The 18,013-nt window shown below is 36.7% G+C and overlaps 1 protein-coding gene across 15 annotated transcripts; it reads right to left on the reverse strand.

Moving 5' to 3' along the window:
• Positions 1-13,614: 13,614 nt before the first annotated feature.
• Positions 13,615-17,457, reverse strand: LOC113347180. 15 transcript variants are annotated; one of them, XR_003358801.1, is made up of 8 exons: positions 17,315-17,457; positions 17,055-17,128; positions 16,793-16,907; positions 16,590-16,658; positions 15,918-15,984; positions 15,238-15,305; positions 14,012-14,144; positions 13,615-13,836 (listed from the first exon to the last, which is right to left on the reverse strand). XR_003358801.1 is itself a non-coding variant. In XM_026590781.1 (5 exons), exons 3-5 carry the CDS (start codon positions 16,878-16,880, stop codon positions 14,260-14,262), a joined length of 312 nt encoding a protein of 103 aa, XP_026446566.1. In that variant the 5' UTR covers positions 16,881-16,907; positions 17,055-17,128; positions 17,315-17,457; the 3' UTR covers positions 14,151-14,259. The 15 variants fall into 15 exon arrangements, 1 of the variants encoding a protein (XP_026446566.1); XR_003358795.1 differs by lacking the exon at positions 15,918-15,984; XR_003358797.1 differs by lacking the exon at positions 14,012-14,144.
• Between the last annotated feature and the right edge of the window lie 556 nt (positions 17,458-18,013).

Below are 18,013 nucleotides of genomic sequence, written 5' to 3' on the forward strand. Positions count from 1 at the left end.
TCACTGGTATTTCCTTCGAATACGGTTTCTAAGATATCCCAAGCATCTTTAGACCGAGTACACGTAGTCACATGGTGCTGAAGATCTAGGGAAATGGCATGTATGATGGCATTCAAACCGTCAGAGTTTTTATTTGCAGCAAGTATCTCTGCAGCATCATATGCACCAATGTTCTTTGGATCGGTCGCATTCCCCACTCCCACAACGGGAGCATCATATCCATTAACTACATAAATCCATGATTAAAAATCACGCGCTTGAAGAAACGCACGCATAGCAATTTTTCACCATAAGTAATTTGAGCCATCGAAGACTGGTGGTACGTTTATAGAGATAACACCCCTTTCCATATCAGATCGCTACAAACACAGACTTGTAAGGTATTTAATGTGTTTCCCGAAGAACAGTCTAGTATTATCAATCACCTCACAATAAACTTAATCTACTAGCAAAACAAGTTATTGTGGAATCACAAACGATGAGACGAAGTTTGTTTGTGATTACTTTTCTATCTTTCCTATCGGAGATATAAAATCTCGAGCCAATTATTTCAATTTCACTCAACACGATAGAAACAACAAGATATGATCACGCAACTACAAAGATAATAGTTGGGTATGGATTCACAATCCCAATGAATTATTCAAGTCGTTAACCTAGAGGGTCTCGAGAAGAAACCTAAGGTTAAAGGAGAATCAACTCTAGTTATGAAACTAGTAACACACAAGAGGTGTGGGGATTAAGTTTCCCAGTTGCTAGAGTTTTCCTTTATATAGTTTTCAAATCAGGGTGTGCAATCCAAGTTACCTTGGTTACAAAGCATTCAATATTCACCGTTAGATGAAAAACCTGATTCAACAAGCTAATATCTTTAAACCGTTAGATTGAAATTAGCTTGTTACACACAAATGAAATGTACCCTCATTTAGGTTTATGTAACCGTACCTAAACGTGTACACCAGGTTAGTTCACAAATAGTTAACCAAGGTTATCCATATGATTACTCTCATACCAACCTTATTCATCTTAACCATAACTAGTTCAAATGACTCAAATGAAACTAGTTAAAGAGTTGTTCAATTGTTTAGAAAACACAATTGAAACCAAATCGGTTCACTTGAATAAATCATGGAAATTATAGACACGGTTTGTAAAGATTGCATTCCTTATGATTTAAATGTTTGAGTCCATGAATTGACCGATTTAACAAAGTAACCACCTTAAGTATGCGTACGGGTATGCGTACTTAAGCAAACGGATTTTGATTTTGTTAAGTTTCCAAACTCAGCAAAAAAATTCGGTTCGAAAACTTCCGCCAGTATGCATACTTAAGGTGATTAGTTTAGGAGTTTGTAATTCCCAAACTCAGCAGATATTTTCGGTTCGAAAACTTCCGCCAGTATGCGTACGGGTACGTATACTTAACCTGTCTCCTTCACCAATTTCGTGTACACACATATGCATACTCTTGGCTTCCGGTTTATGGATTTATACACATATGCGGACACACTATATATGTTTATATCCAAAGATGGTTACATCATCAACTCTTTATTTCAATCATTGAAACATTCTTCTATAATGACAATAACCGTTTTCACACACTATAAGCATCAAAGCAATTTTCAAGATATTGAAATAATCATTATCGAAACATTCCAAGCCTACATCAAATGATTGTATCACACAAACCATGTAAGATGTTATTCGGTAATTTTATCATGATATAAGATGAACTTGGTCAAAGCGTAATCTTACCAACATATATTTCGAGAAATATGTAAGCGAGATATACTCAGCTCGAAATCTCAAATGTGTATAGAGAAAACTATATCTAACACGACATATGTCTCAATATTGGAGATAGTATAAATAGACTTTCCAAGTGATAGATGAGTTTCAGTCTCCACATACATTTTGTCAAAGAATTTCCACAAGCTCCCCTTAGTAGTTCTTCGTCTTTAAAAGATGAACGTCGAGAGATCTAAGCTCAACTGCACTATCTATGTCCTAGTCCGAGACATCTATAAATAGGGTAGAAATCAAGACTTATAATTTTGATCACTAACATTGGAAACATGCTTGAGATAGCAACATGCGAGTTCGACAGAGCAATGCTCTAACAGTAACCGTACCCAAACATGTACACCATGTTGGTTTAAAAATAGTTAACCGAGGTTAGCCATATGATTACTCTCATATCAACCTTATTCATCTTAACCATAACTAGTTCAAATGACTCAAATGAAACTAGTTAAAGAGTTGTTCAATTGCTATATTCTCATGGATTTATACAAGAACACAATTGAAGCAAAATCGGTTTGATACATGAAAATTATAGCCAGGGTTTGCAAAGATTGCATTCCTTATTGATAAATGTTTTAGGTTCATGTACAACCGTTTTAGAAAGTAACCTACTTAAGTATGCGAACGGGTATGCATACTTAAGTAAGCGGATTTGAGTTTGTTTTAGTTTTCAAACTCAACATAAATTCACGGACGTGAACTTTCCCCCAGTATGCGTACGGGTACGCGTACTTTAAGTAACCGGATGAGTTTGGTTTTTGTTTTTCAAACTCAGTAGAAATTCACGGACGTGAACTTCCGCCAGTATGCGTACGGGTACGCATACTTACCCAGTCTCCTACAACCTTTTTGTATACACACAAGTATGCATACTTTAGGATCCCGGTTTTGGACTTATACACTAATGTGCGAACACACTATGCTTATATCCAAAGATGGTTACAAGATTCTAAACTCTTTATTTCAATCATTGAAACATTCTTCTATAGTGACAATAGTCGTTTTCACACACTATTAGCATCAAAGAAATTTTCAAGATATTGAAATAATCATCATCAAAACATTCCAGGTCTTACACCAAATGATTGTATCACACAAACCATGTAAGATGTTACTCCACAATTTTATCATGATATAAGATGAACTTGGTCGAAGCGAAATCTTACCAATACATATTTCGAGAAATATGTAAGCGAGATATACTCAGCTTGAAATCTCAAATGTGTATAGAGAAAACTATATCGTAACACGACTTATGTCTCAATATATGAGATAAAGTAGAAATAGACTTTCCAAGTGATAGATGAGTTTAAGTATCCACATACCTTTTGTCGATGAAGTTCCACAAGCTCTCCTTAGTAGTTCTTCGTCTTCAAGTGATAAATGCCGTGAAGTCTATGCTCAACTACACAAACTATGTCCTAGTCCGAGACATCTATAAATAGGATAGAAATCAAGACTTATAGTTTTGATCACTAACATTGACAAACATGCTTGAGATAGTAACGCATGCGAGTTTGACCGAGAAGTTCTCTAACATTATTTTATTTTATTTTTCACGTGCAAGAGAATGCCATACAATCGACTCGCTCAATAGCTGGTCATAAAATGCAATAAACCTGCTCAATAGCTGGTCATAATATTGAAGGAAACACGTAAAATTTAACCACCCCCACACTTAAATCTAACATTGTCCTCAATGTTTCTAGTGAAAGCACAGTACCAAAAGTAAAGTAGCATGAGGAATCAGTAAAGTGGTCGGAAAGATAATACCTGGGTGAAGCGTAGCAATCCTTCCATGGGGAACAATAAAGAAAATAAAAAATAAAATTCCACTAATGTACAATAAGAGGAGGGTCCTCCATAGGGACCTTAATATCATCATGTATGGGTTGCCTCCCATAAAACGCTAAATTTATTGTCTTCAGCCAGACTTTGGTAGAATTAGTCACCACATAAAATCATATAGAAATAGTCGGAACAACTGTGGGTTATCTAAATCAAATAATGTTAACATAAATAGAAAAAAACCGCAGCATACCAAGAAAGTGAACCAACCAAGTATACCCTTATTAGAGACAACTATATCTAGTTTTGGCTCGAGTTCAGGCTCTATAAAATAGGGTCTAGATAAAATATTTCCATGGGTTGGATTCCCTCAAAGGTAAGGTCCAAAGGTTCAGGCGGCAGAGTCTGGAAAAACTCAAATAACAACTTTGATGCACATAATAATAACCTGAATAGTTGTGGATCCCCGAAGTCAATTATATTTGACCTACACAATTGACCATAAGGGTGGTCATTCTTAAGAAAATGTGTCGATGATTCTAATTTCCTAAAATAATTAGGTTTAGTTCCAAAAACTAAGTAATGACACATTTTAAATTGAGATACTCCCACATTTGGTAAATAAAATCTTGGTGGGACAACAAAGTCAATTATGGTATCATGGACCGGATTAACCACATCAACCAAAGGATGGGTTAACGAAGTTTCATTCTAGAGATAACTGGGTTCAGGAAAACGTGCATGAAGATAGTCTTTTAATATGGTGGAGGCACAAACATCAAGTCCCAAGTTAGGGACCTTTATAAGAGTCGAAGGTAAACCACGAGGAGAATGATATTCACCCTCAAACTTAGAGTTGGTCAATATCCTTAGATAAACTAGTCACAATTCTAAATTATCAGATTTAGGAAAATAGTCTTTTATTTATTCTAGGTTGTAATCACTTGGTTCTACATTTCTATAATCCTCAGCAGATACTGGTTTCCAAATTGCTAGACTCTAAAACACTAGTCTCAGGATAAACTCTTTCCTCCAAACCATCATCACAATCATATAAAGGATTATAAAAGAAAGTTTCTAGCAATGGCTCATCAACTAAGGTGTTAATCATAGTTACTTCCTCCGATTCATTGAAAGTTTCATCAAATAATGGATTGTCAAACATATTGCAGGCGAAAGGATCATAAACTAATACTTCATCGTCTAAAACAGTGGTATCCCTAGTCAAATCCTCATCCTTTTGAATAGGTAAATAATCATTAAAATTATTAGGATTTGAATCAGATATAATATTTTCATCATGAATCTCAATTGAAGTGATAAATTCTTGATCACTATTCCTACATGTTTCATATTCTTCATCAGCACTAGCCTTATCATCATCATCATAATAACATGAAGATGATCGAACATTATCTAACATGTAGTGTTTCCAATTTTAACCTCGTCATTTTGATCAGGTGAATAATAAATATCCTCATGTGCAAGGGTGGTATTGGGAACACTATATTGGAAATTAAGATTATTTCGAGCAATTCTTTCTTTCGCATCTAACGTGAATCTATATGTGTTTTCAGCCATTATCTTGAGAGACTTTTCTAAAGGAAGAATATGACCAGAATGATCAACTAATATCTCGCGAGACTCTTCTAGAGGAAGAATTTGAACAGATGGATCATAATAAGGACTAGTTTTTAACTGTTTAATTAAGTCATCCAAAGACGATGAACTAGTACAATGATATTTTTTTATTTTCTTGCTCGTATGACCGGTAGGCGTGCGGATAGTAATTGTGTTAGATCATAGCTAGGTTGAACCCACCAACCGTTGGTATGTCAAGTTTGGTTGTCATATTTTAGTGAATCAAAACTCATGTTAAGAGTCGCTTGATTATATACTAGAGTCAACTTCGTATAGATTAGCTTGAAAGTATTAGGATATGAGACATTACAAGTACTGCGAAGACTTGAAGATGTGAAGAAGCAAGGATCTACAATGACAACAATAATACTTCCACTTGAGGTTAGTGATATTTGACTTGAACTGTTTCATTCCCTAACGTATATTTCAAGTCGTGCATATTGAAAACAAAACTGCGAAGCATATTTGAACTCTAGATAGACATAGTATTAAGGAATACAATACGAGGTTTATTGCTTAACCATTAAACTTTGTAGATAAGACATCGCCATAATTATTTGAATGTTATTGTTATTATGTATGGATATGAGGTGAGGATTTCATCCTAGGGAACGATGTTTACACGTGTTCTAAGGAAGTAAGTTCATAAACTTGTTTGTGAACCGAAAAGGAAATTTCCAGGTGCTATTGGTTTTGTTATTCATTGATTATATTATGAACAACCAATATGTGTGATTGAGTAGAACCGCTTGTTTGAGAGTGAAAACTGTTTCTGCTGGTTTTGGTAAATTTGGGTGTGTGGATGAGAAACGAATCTAAACCCTAAACAATGCACTGCACGGGAGTACTTTTTATTCGAGGGATCAATCTATACAATCCTGGCCTAAACCAAGAAATGGTCGTTCCAGGCTTGCTTCGGTCACGAAGTGAAGGAGAAGGGTTGGTCTTAGGGAGGGAAGCGAAGAGAGTGTTGAGACCAGAATGGTTAATTCTGAAGATGTGGCTTGTTTTGTGACTTGTATCAGAAAGTGGAACTGGCTTGCATAGTGAAAAGCTATCAGTTCTTGGTGATTTCTGGATACTATGTAGTGTTGCCGACCAAAACTTGTTTTTTGGTAGAAATAGGTGAAACCTATTTATACAAGTCGTAATAAAACGTACCCTGGTCTCGTAGGAAGTCGAAACGATTGAGTAGTGGAAGAGTGGAGTAACGTATAACCGTCAGAAACCCATGCTTCCATGATGAAGGAAGTGGATCCATTTACACCCGTTACTTCTTGCCGCCACTAATTGTCCCGCTTCATGACACTTTCTTATAACGGGCGTATTGCACGCCGCACGTTGTAAACCGCCAGACCAATACCCTGATGAGTATCCCCCAGTTTGTGACATGTTTGATGTCTCGAGTGTTTTCGTGGAAAACATGTAGCACTTTTCTACGTGTGGCAAATTAAAATTGAGAGGCTTGTCGTAGGAAAATCACATGTGATGCTATTGGATCGTCTTGGATGGTAGCATGAAACTTTCCACAAGTCTTCCAGTTCGGTAGCGAACTTGGATGGCTGAGATTGCATCTCATGAGGAAGAGTAGCCATTGATTATGGCTACCTTTTGTTGGCATAGTGGCGCTTTGGTGAATGACAGTGGCAATGCGGTATGGTTGGAATGGTTCGTGCATGCCAGTGGCATGGTGGAATGGCTGGCATAGTTTTTGCATGCCAGGGGCATGATGGTGCAAGTGGCGTCTGACGTAGCCATGGACACTAGATTTAGGCGGTTGGTCGCCTAAAAGTTGCCACAAGTCTCTCAGTTTGGTGGAAAACTTGGATGGATGAGATTGCATCACATGGGGAAGGGTAACCGTTGATTATGGCTACCTTCTGTTGGCGCCTGATAATGGTGCAGTGGCGCCTTTAACGCGCGCCAGTGGCGTTGCGGCATGGCTGGCATGGCTCGTGCATGCCAGTGGCACAGTGGTTTAATTGGCGCCTGTCGTAGCCATGGCCACTGGATTTAGGAGGATGGTCGCCTAAAAGTTGCCACGAGTCTGTCAGTTTGGTGGAAAACTTAGATGGTTGAGATTGCATCTTGTGGGGAAGGGTAGCCGTTGATTATGGATACCTTCCGTTGGCGCCTGACAATGGAACTGTGGCGCCTTTTTTAGGGTTTCCTAAGTTTGCATGGCTTGTGGCATGTCGCAGGCCTAAGGTGGCATAGTTTTGTGCCACGATTAGAAATTAGGGTTTCATCCACCGCCACTAGGGCATGGCCGCCCCTAAGGTCTAGGCTATCCAAATTGAAGTCTGTTGTGAAGCTGGTCACGCACGGAGAGTGGGTTGGCAAGTTTGGCATGCTGTCGCGGTAAGTGGCGCGTTTGGCATGTGCACTTGGCATGCTCGTTTGGCGTGTGCGATTGGCATGCTTTTGGCATGTTTGGCATGCCGTTTGGCATGTGCGCCTGACATGCTTGTTTTGTCATGTTTGGCATGCCGTTTTCTTGGCATACTCGTTTTGGCATGTTTGGCATGCTGTTAGTATGTTGGCGCGGTTTTGGGAAGCCAACTTGGTATGGCGACCTCTTGACACAATTTCCACCTCTTTTAAAGTTGTGGCAGGATTAGAGAAACCTGATTGGTCAATGAAAGTAGGGGGCGGCCAGGCATGGGCGTGGCTACCTTTTGGTGCGCGTGGAAAGTTTAATGCGACCTGATTGTTCGATGGGGAATAGGGTCGACAAGTATGGGCCCAGACACAACTCATGGGAGTGTGGCAGGTTTAAAGCGACGTGATTGGTCGACAAAAGAATAAGGGCCGGTTGGGTAGCATGGGGTGTGGCCAAGTGGCGCTGGCTAGCCTAAGGCATGGCCACGCTTCCCTCGTTGTTGCTCCTACTCCGCGACTCTGTTTATTTTTTGCTTTCTGACTGAGTATTTTGTGTAAGGGCCTTAAACTTGGTACTTGGAGGTCCGTGCTACTCTGCTGCGAGTGAACACAAATCCGTCATGCCATACCAATATTAAGGATTCTTCCGGGGAACATAAGCACAAGAAAAGTACTCAGCAGGCTTCGGTACTTGAGAGTAATGCAGCTAGGAGCTTTATCCGATAGGCAAGATAGTAAAGTAGTCACAAACACCTTCGTCTCATCGTTTGTAATTCCACAATATCTTGTTTAGCTAGTCGATTAAGATTATTGTGAGGTGATTGATATTTCTAGGTTGTTCTTCGGGAATATAAGTCCGGTATATCAATTGGTTCATGTTCACCTTGATTTATCAAAAGACGGAACAAAACTTGTAGGTATTTCTGTAGGAGACAGATTTATCTATTCATGTAGACTTTTCTGTGTGATACATATTAGTTTATTAAAGTCTTCGACTTTAGGTCGTAACAACTCTTAGTTGTGGGTGATAGGTCAGACTGCACCTTACTGCAGTTCCTTAAGTGTTCCTTCAGAAGGCTAATCGAGACACAAAAACCTCTGGGAGTTGTACTGGATGCAGGACTTGCAGATTCAGACTGATTAATGTTGGTCTGCATAATGTTTTCAAAACATAAAAGCATGTTAAGAGTTTGGCATTTGTACTTTCTATTAAGCAGTCAAAAGTTTACAGGATGCTCACAATAAAATTTTAGAAAGCTTACCAATCTGCATAAAAATTCATACGTTCTTAACATGCAGTAGCATTTAAAAGATTAAAATGCAGCTACTAATGTTTACCCGCTGCAACTATGGTACACAGAATCATTAGGTGAATACATCCACATTAGGATAATCCAACATCACAGTGCACTTATGTTTTTTCATATATTGAAAGACCTGTAATAAATTATAATATAATAACTATATCCACCTTTCACGTCTACGTGCTTGCATTTAATGTACTATGAATCGTTCTAGACGAAAGCATCTGTACTGGGAGAACCTTTTATCTTGTGTTTCAAATATAACTCACTGATTTGCAGCATGTGCAATATTAAATCAACCTAGGATAACTGCAGCCATTTTATCCACTTTTCCATGGTCAAAGTTCCCAAGAGTAAATTTGAGATATTTGGCAATCCAGTAATACAATCTTTGAAGTTTTCGGCAATCACCTGAGGTTTTACCTATCAAAAGAGAATGAGGGAGATGGCTTCTGCAAATCGTGATAGACTCTGGCACCCAATACGATGGAAGGAATCTCATAAGCAAGCATATTTCCTAAAAGCTTCTCCAAGACCTTGGTCCAACTCCATATTCTCTGTCGGAGTCCCATTTTGACATCGGAAACATGTAACATTTTAGCCTACTCAAATAATAATGCCACCTGTAGGAGTCGAACCCAGAACTACATGGTTAAAAATCACATGCTCTTCCATTTGAGCTAAGACAGCAGATACTATTTGCGATTTAAGTGGGATATAACATGAAGTAATATAAAGTAGATTGAGGATATAGTCGTGAACAATATTCATCTTTACACCCTACTCCAGACTTGCCGTGGCCATTTCTACACCTAGAAATGATTGATTGAATAATCACTTTTAAGGGACAATTCTACAAATATAAAGTGTGTAATCCGGAATTGGTAAATAACTTCTACAGTTCTGCATCCGGAAAATAAGATGTAAACACCAGCTAAGCTAAAGACCCTGGCACTTCTCCCTGATGAATTCCATTTGGTTTTACCTATTTGCCACCCACACTTCTCCTATTTGCCACCCACACAAAATGCCACCCCCAGTTCTCCTATTCACCACCCATAAAAGTTTTAGAATATCCTAAATGCTACATTTGACTTGTTGTTTACACCAAACAATTAAACCAACCCAATAACTAAACAAACAATAAAATAAAATAAAAAAATTCCTAATTATTATTTTTCTTCATCTCTGTCTCCACCCCACCGATCACCACCTTCACTCCTCCTCTTTTGTTTTCAATAAATGAAAAAATCCACGCGAAAGAGAGTTCCATACTAATGGCTGTCATGACCTGGACGTGGCTGTTTGAGATAGTAATCATTCACTTTTTCCTCAGTGGATGAAATTGTGATGACTATAATTCACTGTATATATTGTTGGAGAAAATGTAACAACAATCGTAATAATTGAGAAGAAAATACTTAGCTCAAACCGACGCTTAACTGATGTTGTTGGAGATGCACAGATAGTGGTAGCAGGAACTAGTAGAGGCACGTATGAGATACGCTGACCTAAAGGCAATATCTCCTGCTACTCCTCTGAGATGCTATAGCAGTTGGCGAGTCACTCCAGGATACAACTACTGATAGTACCCCTCAATGTAGCATACAAAGAAGGTACTCTAAGAACTTGGCAGAGATTTATGAAGAAGTTGAAATAGTTACAGAGAAAATAAAATAGTAGCAGAGAAGAATAAGAGAGGAAGAAGATACTTCTCCTCTGTTGTGTTTAATGAGATGAAAACTACTCTTTTATATAATGTTTTGTGAGGTTACAAAACAAGAGGAAAAAGCCATGCAAGAAACCATGTGTATGACAGAAATACTGGTAATGTTTGTTTAAAAACAGTGCAAGACCAAATCAGAGAGTTGTTTTTGCCAGACATAGATCAGAGTGTTGCTTTTGCAGAAATCAGCTTTGCCAGAAAGCAACTTTTCCAGAAAACAGCTTTGTCAAGAAAGCAGCTTTGACAGAATTCCTTTAAGAAGGAAACAAACAGCTTTGTCAGATTAGCTTTTGTCAGTGTGTTTTCTCACGCATGCAAACAGGAGAAGATTTTTGTTTTGACCAAAAAAATCTGAGTGAGATACACGTTTGAAAATTTCAGCAAAAAAGATATACACGTTTGAAAATTTCAGCAAAAAAGATAGGTCCCGAACCCGGACGGATGGCGTGCTTCGGTGCAAATCACCGCGCATACGGGAAAGGCGACCTTGCCCTAGTCTAGGTCTTCTCCCTCACACAGAAGTGTGTTGACCCAAAGGGCCATGCCCTTTAGCCAATACTATGGTATTTAAGTCTAAAACTCTTTAGATTTTAGTCTATGTGGGACTATTGTTTTATCAATTCAAAAGAAAAAACAACTAGTGGGAAATAGGTCTAGGGATCAAAACATAGTCCATGCATATTTGGTTTTAAAACAAAAAACTCGTTTTTTCTAACATATATGTAGACAGTAGACATGTTGTTATTGATTTTTTGTCTGATCAAATCTAATGTAATCGAATTGGGTTAGTTTTGGATCATGCCAAAGTGACTGAAAATCTAGAGCTTGAATCTAGTATTTTTATGTATGATTTGGGAGATCCGGGAAAATCATGTTCTGTATCTTTAACTCAATTATCTAATCTGTAAATTGATTATAGTCATTGAAACTACGTCCTTCTTCATCAGCGATGCATTATGCTCTACCTCAACACCATTCAGCTCTGGATTTCTTTGTCCCATCTCCCTATCTCTTGATTATATGCAGTCGTTAAATTCTGGACGACTACAAATGTTGTTCTTCAATGAGTTTTGACTGCATAACCTAAAAATAATTTCATTAATAAATTGACTAGGCCCCTAATTGATGAACACATTAAGTAACATCCATAAACACAAACAAATAAATTGAAAAGAAGAATAATAGAAATTTTGTGCATCATAATTAAACGGAGCTCTAACCTAGGATTAAAAGTTTTTTAACGGCGGTTCAATCAAAAGGGGATTATTTAAGAAGAAGAAGAAATATAAGAGTAGGAATTGTTTGTAGTCAAATTTAGTCTAACTTTTTGTAGTTGGTAAATAGGGAAAGTAGAATTGAAAAGTGAATTTTGCTTTTAATATTTTGATAGGATGGCAAATAGGAAAATGGAGGTGGCAAATAGGTGAAACCTTCCATTTAATACATCAATTAAGGAAAACATTTTCACAAATCTAATTATTGTTTTACTTGATTTTCTTCCTAATAGCAAGTCAAAGAGTGGGATCATCTTATCGAACTCATTACCTTTATGTAACAAAAATTTAAATTTACAACCTGTCCATAAAGGATATTACACAGACAGTGGGCGAGACGAAGAGATAATTGTAAAGTACCTCCCAGATCAGGAATAGGATTCGTAGAGTGTCTGGCAAGACATCAAGGTGGTGTTAATATGGATGGAGATATAGCTCAGCTCATAAAATAGACATGGTGGTCGCTTTAAAGTACCTTTAAAATTCATCTTAACCCCTAAAAAATCCAAATAATGAAGAAAGAAAATTGTAAATAATCCAATTCAGACTGAAACAAAGATAACTGAAACTTAGAGATGTATAATTAAATATTGAACAACCCAATGCAGATCGAATGCACGTAAGTTATAGAAAGCGAAGTGAGTTTTTCTGCTCTTACTTCTTGAATTTGAACCCTGAGATTTAATTCAAACATAAAAAATAAATGAATACGAATTTCCAATTTAAAACAGTAAAATAATATCTTGAGAATACTCCAGACTAAGCAGCTTTACCTTTCCATAATAACTCATTAATACCGAGCAATACCAATGTTTTCCTCCTTGTTAAATCCCCCTGAAATTAATCTTGATCTTCCCTTTTTACTCTGCAAATCTTCTTAATGATTTTCACTTCTTCGAGATTTTTATTAGAATGACAACTCGGAGACCCATCTCTCAAAACCCACGACCAAAATCATCGAAGTTACAAAATACACTTGCAACTCGTATAACCACAATCAAAATCATTGAATAACAAAATCTACGATCAAAATCATTGAACTTACAAAACCCACAATCAGATTTTGATCCAACTGGATTAATGTATCAAAATATTTTACCTAATTGAAAATTCAACTAAATTTGCTTGAAAAAGACATAATAAGATAGATGTTGTACACCCGCGATTGATTGAATCAACAAACACAGTATGTAGGATGCTAATAAATCGAACGCCAATATTTTAGCAAATAAAATAGGGATTTTATTCCATGAATCAAACGCTACTGAACTGTTAATGAATCGGACACCAAATTGATGAAGCTGAGAACCGAAAATCTTTTAGATCTTTTAGGAGATTGTTTAATATCAACCAAATTATACCGAGAACTGTGTTGATTTTAACATAAACGTAGGAATGTAGGCTGTTGCACCTTGTCCAGTATACGGATGAATGCCTATTGGCTACGAAAAATGTTGTATCCATATAATTGCATCAACAAATCTGATGAGACAAATAAATGCTTGATAAATTAAAAATTCTTTAGTGCTCAATTGTTTTTAAGTTTATAAAGTGACCAATGACCACAATATTTCATTCCCCAACTTTCAGAATGTTCTGCAACAAATTATTAATTATTATGTTTCATAGGCTTAGTTTTCGTGCCGAGCAACTTAGCCAAAGCGAAAAAACGTAGCATCATAAATTTTGACAATGTCGTAAACGAATTCCTAAATATTAAATTCTTCATGGCAATCATCGGCCAAATGTAGTATTGATTTAGTTGTCCATGCTTTTAGCTTTATTGTTGTACAATTAGAAGACAAAGAAGTATCCACAGTTGATATGATAATGATAATATATTACATAGAGAACTGATACACCAGTTTGAACCGTGGCTTAGTGCTCCCCTTTCTCATTTCAGTTGTAGCAACTCCTACAGCAGAAAAGTAAAATGTATACAGAAACTGGATCAGTAATACATGACACACATTACTCCCTATGTTATTGAGAGACGAATGGGTACATATTTCTTATTGCACCTAAGATTCAGTAAAATATAGTAAGATTTTACATTGATGCCATTAAAGCAATCAAACATATAGACTTACTGAAAAACCTTCAATGGCATAAATGACATCACATAATTGAACCCTTAAATTTGATCAAACATGGCATCTTTGTTCAGAAGATCCAGTGTACACATAGCTCACCAAATACAAAACCTATAATAGTCTGTTGAACCTGCTTGTTACCAGAAATTTTGAAATATAATAGAAACAGATCACATCAGAAGTAAGTGGTAGAGGTATCTTATTGCTGGAGAAAGAGAAGTCCAGCAAAACTCAAGGGTGCATCCCTAACAATGTGTGCATTCTATGTACACGAACGTAAAATCTACTGAAATCCATGGGTACATCCCTGGCAATGCAGTATGCACAGACAAACTACATGTCTCTTTCATATGATTACTTGGAACAAAAAACTGCAATCAAAATATCATTAAGTAGAAACGTTAACTCAATTTATTTAACATGTTCTCCGAAACGAATGTAATTAAGTAGATGCACATGGAGGTTAAATGATAATGGATTTGCAGCTACTGGAATAGTTCACGCAAAAAACAGTGACGAATTTAACATGTTCTCCGAAATGAATGTAATTAAGTAGATGCACATGGCGGTTAAATGATAATGGATTTGCAGCTACTGGAATAGTACACGCAAAAAACAGTGACAGACAGTTACATGATGTGGGACTAAGATCTTCTCCCAAAAAACTTTAAAACTGGAAATGTGAAAATGCCGAGATGAATTGGCCATGCCAAGTACAATCCTAGAGAAGCCTATGTTCAAGCATACTACAACGGGCTTCCATCCAGATCAAACAACCACCGCTAACTTTCAAAAAACACGTTCACCTACCAATTAGCAAGATAGAAATTTGGAAAGGAATCTATCAAGGATCGGCTAGCTAAACAACGAACAGAAAAGACAAAATCAGAAGGTTTTAGTCCCAGTCTTACTAAAGAGAACCGGCTAGATGCAGTCGCGGATAAAAAAAAAAGCCAATAGAGTAGATAATTCACTTATAACATAACTATCAACCAATAGAAGATTTTTAGGGCAATGGACACCACTAACAATACTTTCATGGTAAATTTGGCAGTTTTTCCTTGTCCCATTCTAAGCTCACATGCCACCCGATATAACTAAGTGAATCTGTAACTGATTTAAATATTTAGCCCTAGACTAACAAATAATCAATTCTCCATTAGCATTGCTATTCCAAAAGATTAGTATGAAAACAACTAAGAAACTAAAGTTAAAGAACGTACAACTAAGAAGCATCAACTTGAGTTCCAACTATCTCTGATCGTATTTCAGTATATTTTTGAGTCTTTACCTGCAAAAGAGCATCCCATCATCAATTTTCTTTTACCTATTTATTCACGGAGATATCCATAGGTTTACTTGTCCAAACGACATCATCAGTACATAAAAATTGGATCCCCATAGACTGTGAATGACACAGGATGCTAATTTCTAAGAGATGAAGAAGTCAGGGATTTACTCATAATACATTTAAGAGGAGCAAAGAAAATTATCAACTCTATATATAAAAATATCACCAAAAAATTAAAATCATAATTTTCAAAACTGAAACAATCAAAACACAGCAGAACAGAAGATGCTAAGCTTCAGATGTTGCCATGAAAGCAGAGGAAAGCAATCCAGTAATTAACCCTAGACCCAGAAGACTCCAGTGACCACCCAAATTAATGTTACTGAATTTGTTCGAACAATTTAGAATTACTTAGGCTTGAGCAAAGTCAAACTTGTCTTTAGTTGCTTTTATTTTGACGTAGGCTCGACAGTGTACACCAAAGTACCGCAAATGAGCAGGGCATCGAGATAGAGGCATCGCCATTTCAATTAAGCATTTCAATTATTCTTATTCGGTTCCATGTCTAAATTTTTTTTTAAGCAGTCGATATTTGGAAGAAATGAAATGCACCTTATTCATGGAGTTGTCAACCATAATTAATGGTGAAATTGGAGAGAGGTTTCCTTCAATATCCTACCTAATACACAGGAAAATACACGTAAATGTGTCAACATGATAAGCGTGTCGCTAAGCAATCCAAACTACATTGGTCAACTTAAGTGTAGGTGTTACTTCCAACAATATACCAACAATGTAAGGCTAGGATGCAAATTATTTCCTGTTGGAGGTGCTTGCTTTGAGTAAGTTTTATTAGTTGTCTTTCGTGCTTACCGAGCCTACACCCTCTTACATTATAGTACAGACTCTGCAAGATTCCTAAAAGATGTGTAAAAGAATATGATTTTCATTTCAAAAGAGAGTTGATGGGTCTGAGTTTTATATTTCTGTTTTTTTGCTCTTTTAATTTCCTTTACTCTGTATTATTATAAGAATATCGATAATTCAGACTCAGAAAAGTGAGAAAACTCAAAGTTTCGCATCAATAAGCCAGACTCGCTGCTAGTAGTTTACACCTAGACACGAAAGCAAAGTTTCAAGCATCTAACCTGTTAAATGACCAACTTCAATTAACCTAAGAGCAAACATTTTCAATAAAATAGAAATTTGGGGGTCCAATCAAAGATAACGATGGCATGCTTTACAACAACCCAACCTGATCAAATTTTTCTAGTTTCAACAGACCTGAAGCTCCCATAATAACACCATTTTCTTCGTCAGTAACCACTTTCAAGGTATCAACTTCACCACTCACTGTATTGCAAAATCAAAAACAAACATGTGACAATTAATAGATGATTTTGGATGTAACACAGTAAATTAAGATTCATATTTTGATGAATTAGAACGTAACAGTAAATAATTTTTCAAAAAAGTAAAAACTGCACCTGTGAGAAAGATCAAATTTTCCAACTTGAATGAGTAATGAGGGGAATTCCAGACTTTTCGTCCTCCTCTTAGCCATGGATTTGTCATTTAACTTAATCTGACCATGGTCCAGAACTAATTGCAAAGGAAGTCGAAGGAAAAAATCATGTCAAAAGAGCTCCAAAATTTTGTGAAGAACCATATAAAACCTTAGAATCAACAATTCGGAAAAGAAAAGGAAAAAAAAAAAAAAAAAAAAAAAAGATAACGGTTAGACTGTACCTGGAGTTTTCTTTTTCCAAAAACACCTGAAGATATTGAGGACTCTGCGATCACTTGACCTAACGATCTTGTTCCTAACCACCACGATTTTATCAACAATCAACTTCATCAATAATTGAAACCCTTAATTTTATAGATGCATTACTCGATATCAATTTCGTTGATTAGAATGGGAAAACCCAAATTTTTATCAATCAGCCTACAACAATCAAAAAAAAAAACCACACAAATTATAAATTCTAGGGTTTCCTCATCTCTACCTTCTTCTTCTTTTCCTCAAATCTCAAAATTTAGAGTTTTTTCGCGGGCGAAGAGAAGAATCGTAGTAGCAGAAGAAGAAAAAAAAGAAGAAGGAGAAATAGGTTTCATGGAAGAGATAACAAACACACTTCTTTACGGTGACTCATCCGTATAATTACCGAAGTTTTCCTAGCCGTCGAAGTCAAAGCTCCATCCGGACGACAGGGACCGTGTGATGTGGGCCTCTTAGATCAATCCTGACCATCTAATGACTCTCAAATCTCAGAGTAAAACACCACTTTTCTTATTACAGAGATTATAATTGCGGAAATAAAAAGTAAAAGACACACAAGATTTTGTTAACGAGGATACTGCAAATACAGAAAAACCTCGGGACCTAGTCCAGAATTGAATACTCTCAGAATTAAGCCGCTATACAAAATCTAAACCAACTTCGTATAGTTGAGACCAAGCAACTACCCCTAGTTCACTTAGTTTCCTCATATCCTTGCGTTTCCGACTTCGATGAGTGCACGCACTTGAACAATTCCTTTGGATCATATTCTAAACAGTAAAGGAACAACAAATCTTTTTGGTAACAACTCTTTCGATTCTTTCAAGATAAAGATATCGCAAGTCATACGCAAAGGCTCTTTCGTTTAATAATAAACGCCTTTTCATGGTTAGATATCTATCCAATAACTACCTAAGTAGTAAAG

The sequence above is a fragment of the Papaver somniferum genome, chromosome 2 (assembly GCF_003573695.1).
Source record: "Papaver somniferum cultivar HN1 chromosome 2, ASM357369v1, whole genome shotgun sequence".
In the NCBI taxonomy this organism is placed as follows: domain Eukaryota; kingdom Viridiplantae; phylum Streptophyta; class Magnoliopsida; order Ranunculales; family Papaveraceae; genus Papaver; species Papaver somniferum.